Source organism: Nematolebias whitei, chromosome 21 (assembly GCF_014905685.2).
Source record: "Nematolebias whitei isolate Nwh7 chromosome 21, NemWhi1, whole genome shotgun sequence".
NCBI lineage: Eukaryota > Metazoa > Chordata > Actinopteri > Cyprinodontiformes > Rivulidae > Nematolebias > Nematolebias whitei.
In genome coordinates this window covers 31,742,560-31,745,781 of record NC_056518.1, presented here as the reverse complement: position 1 = coordinate 31,745,781, position 3,222 = coordinate 31,742,560, and the positions used below count along the sequence as shown (strand labels likewise).

At 49.6% G+C, this 3,222-nt stretch overlaps 1 protein-coding gene across 1 annotated transcript in view; it reads left to right on the top strand.

Annotated features, from left to right (window-relative positions):
- Window positions 1-2,989, top strand: part of slc8a3 (solute carrier family 8 member 3) — a 54,148-nt gene extending 51,159 nt beyond the window's left edge. Inside the window, exons 7-8 of the mRNA XM_037694609.1 lie at window positions 513-785; window positions 1,917-2,989. Coding sequence (XP_037550537.1) covers window positions 513-785; window positions 1,917-2,293 — 650 coding nt within the window. The 3' untranslated portion in view covers window positions 2,294-2,989. The remainder of the gene's footprint in view (window positions 1-512; window positions 786-1,916) is intronic.
- The last annotated feature ends 233 nt before the right edge of the window (window positions 2,990-3,222 follow it).

Sequence of the window (3,222 nt, the reverse complement as noted above, 5' to 3'; positions counted from 1 at the left end):
TAGCATTCAGCAGCTAGCATTCAGCAGCTAGCATTCAGCAGCTAGCAGTCAGCAGCTAGCATTCAGCAGCCAGCATTCAGCAGCTAGCGCACATAAGCGTTTCAATCATCAGAACTCACTGTGTTTTCAGACCAGCAGCTGTTTGTGGCCGTCGGCACGTTTAGTGTTGAACGTGCATGAGGTTCCCTCCAGCTGAGGGTCACACTGAGAAATGAGTGGAAAGTCGTTTTAAGTGGTTCTTCTTCTCTTTCCTTCCTTCTCTGCCCCCCCCCCCCCCCCCCCTTCCATTTGTTCTGCCGCTCTTCCATCTCTCTGGTCCTCACCTGTCATCATTTTTGTTTCCTCCCCTCTCTTATCTGTTCTTTTTTCCTTCTTGCTCTTTATGTTTTGTTCTCCTTCTTCACCCCTCTTCCTTCATCCTCGTCTCATTCTGTGCTCCCCCACCCCCGCCCCTTCGTCACGTTTCAACCCTGCTCTGTCTCCTCCACTCGTTCGGCCACACTTCTGCCCAGGAGATGAGGATGAGGACGACACAGGAGAGGAACGCCTTCCGTCCTGCTTCGACTACGTCATGCACTTCCTCACCGTCTTCTGGAAGGTGCTGTTCGCCTGCGTTCCTCCCACGGACTACTTGAACGGCTGGGCCTGCTTCACCATCTCCATCATCATCATCGGCTTGCTCACAGCCGTCATCGGTGACCTGGCCTCTCACTTCGGCTGCACCATCGGCCTCAAGGACTCGGTCACCGCTGTGGTGTTTGTCGCCCTCGGCACGTCGGTCCCAGGTGAGCCCAGCGGCGCCACCAAGACCCGCTGACCTGCTAAACGACCAGAACGGGTTTAACTTCTCAATTTTCACCTGTTTGGTGTGGTAGTGTATGAGACTGATCCTTACACATATTCTGAGCACAGGATTGGCCATTAACTATTTAGAGTCAACGCTGTCTGTTAGCAAAATATGTCGAACGACTGGACAGATGTTAATAAAACTTTGGTCATGACATGCACATCTACAGCTGTTAGTCAGGCTAATTCAAAATGGCTGCAACAGCTACATAACTGACCTTATTAAAAAAAAAAAAGCATGACAATAACTCTGTCAGTTTTACAGATGATGACCTCAAGCCTGATGTGGTAGTAGCTGAGGGTCATACCTAACACATACTCTAAGCTTTAAAAAGATCCCATGAGGCAGATGTTGACACGTTCCACCCGAGCACATGAAACATGAACTAAATGCTTAAAGCTTTTTTCCAGCTACCACCCACCCGACTCGTACGACCCGTCCTGCAGGCGGTGGGCCCACAGGACCCCGTGTGTAAAGGCCTAATCACAAGGCGCTTGCCAACAAGCCCCTCCCCCAGACCTGGCTCCAGGGTGGGGCCCAGTAACTCATGTCCAGGCGAGGGACACTGATGGTCTTCTCTGTCCGTACGGGTATTCTGAAGTTTGGTCAAACCTTGGAAATGCCAATTTGCTCAATCTCACAACTATCAACTACTAATACACCAAATCTTTGATCAATATTTGTGAAACGGACTGAGTTACAGCCATTTTTGTTGAGGCTAAGGTCGATTAGTTACGGCAGCCATCTTGTATTGAGCTGCCTTCAAAGTTTAATCCGTTGTAGGTGCACAACCAATAAAAACTGAGCTTTATTGAAATTCGTTCAGGGATTTGTTTGGATATTTTACTAAAAGACAAACCAGGTTGACCCCAGCGGTTAATGCCAAGGTTTCAAGCAAAGACCATCAGAGTATGTGTTGTGGACAATGCTCAGCTACTACCACACCAAACTGGTGATAGAAACTCCAGAAATTCTGCCGTGGTTTCGGCTCGTCAGCGGTCCGGCTCTGGTCACCTGTGTTGATGTTCTGCTGAGACCTCTGGATGTCAAACGTCTTCTCTCTCCACAGACACCTTTGCCAGTAAGGTGGCGGCGGTCCAGGACACGTATGCGGACGCCTCCATTGGGAACGTGACTGGCAGCAACGCCGTCAACGTCTTCCTGGGAATCGGCATGGCCTGGTCGGTGGCGGCCATTTATTGGCAAATGAAAGGGAAGCCATTTGTGGTGGAGGCCGGCTCGCTGGCGTTCTCCGTCACTCTCTTCACCATCTTCGCCTTCCTGGCTGTGTCGGTGCTGCTTTACCGCCGCCGCGCCCACATTGGGGGAGAACTGGGGGGGCCCAGGCGGCACAGACTGGCCACATCAGCCTTCCTTTTCAGCCTGTGGTTCCTTTACATTCTCTTCTCCAGTCTGGAGGCCTACTGTCATATAGAAGGCTTTTAAACGGACCGGACTCACCGAATAGAAACCCAGAACTTCAGCTGTAAGAGGGGCGTCTCGCTGTAGAGTTTGGACCAGTCTTGAATGGTCAGAACATACAGGAGAGGCCAACGTGGGGTTTTCTGAAACTCCTCCTCTCCCTCCCTCATCCCCTCCTGTAAGAATGCTTGGAGGTGTGTTCTGCAACCGGATGCCAACGGGCGGCGCCGACATCGACCCTGAGCTTGTCTGAGTGTGTTTACAGCTGGGATCGGGTTCCTACCAAACGATGCTGTCGCCCACAGGTGCTGCTGCACCCCCTGGACCAGAGGGACGTCTGACACCTGACGACAGCAGAGCCAATCAGAGGTCTATATTTTTTCAACGTGATGAGGATGACTTTTTACACTGTATTTTGGAGATAAAAATGCAAAAAAAATAAAATAAATGCAACAAAAAGAATCTCACACGAAGAAGAATCAAAAGAACTATTTTTGATTTAAACACGTTATATCTCAAATGGAAATATGTTGTTGAGTGCCAGTGGGATGGAGTCATAGTATTTATTTTTGTTAGCATAATTTCCTGCGGAGCACTGCAGAGTGGTCCGGACCCCCCACCCCCACCCCCCGGTGACAAGAAGGAGATGTGGCGCTTCATGAAGAACGTGGACAGCGTGGACCTGGTCGAACTGCCCTGAACATTACTTCCTTACTCTAAATGTATCTATATATATATTATATTTCCATATTTTCTGTATATTTTGAGTATTTGTTTAAAATTCTGTGGCAAAGCAGGAGGAGATGGGACACGGGGGCGGGGTGGGTAGGGGGTCAACCTATATACTGGAACAACGTCTTCACCTTTCTCAGAGTTGTGTATCTTGGTCACAGTTTGTGTTTTTTCACTCCTTCACTCGGTCAGTGTGAAGAAACAAGAGTTGCTGCAGAAAC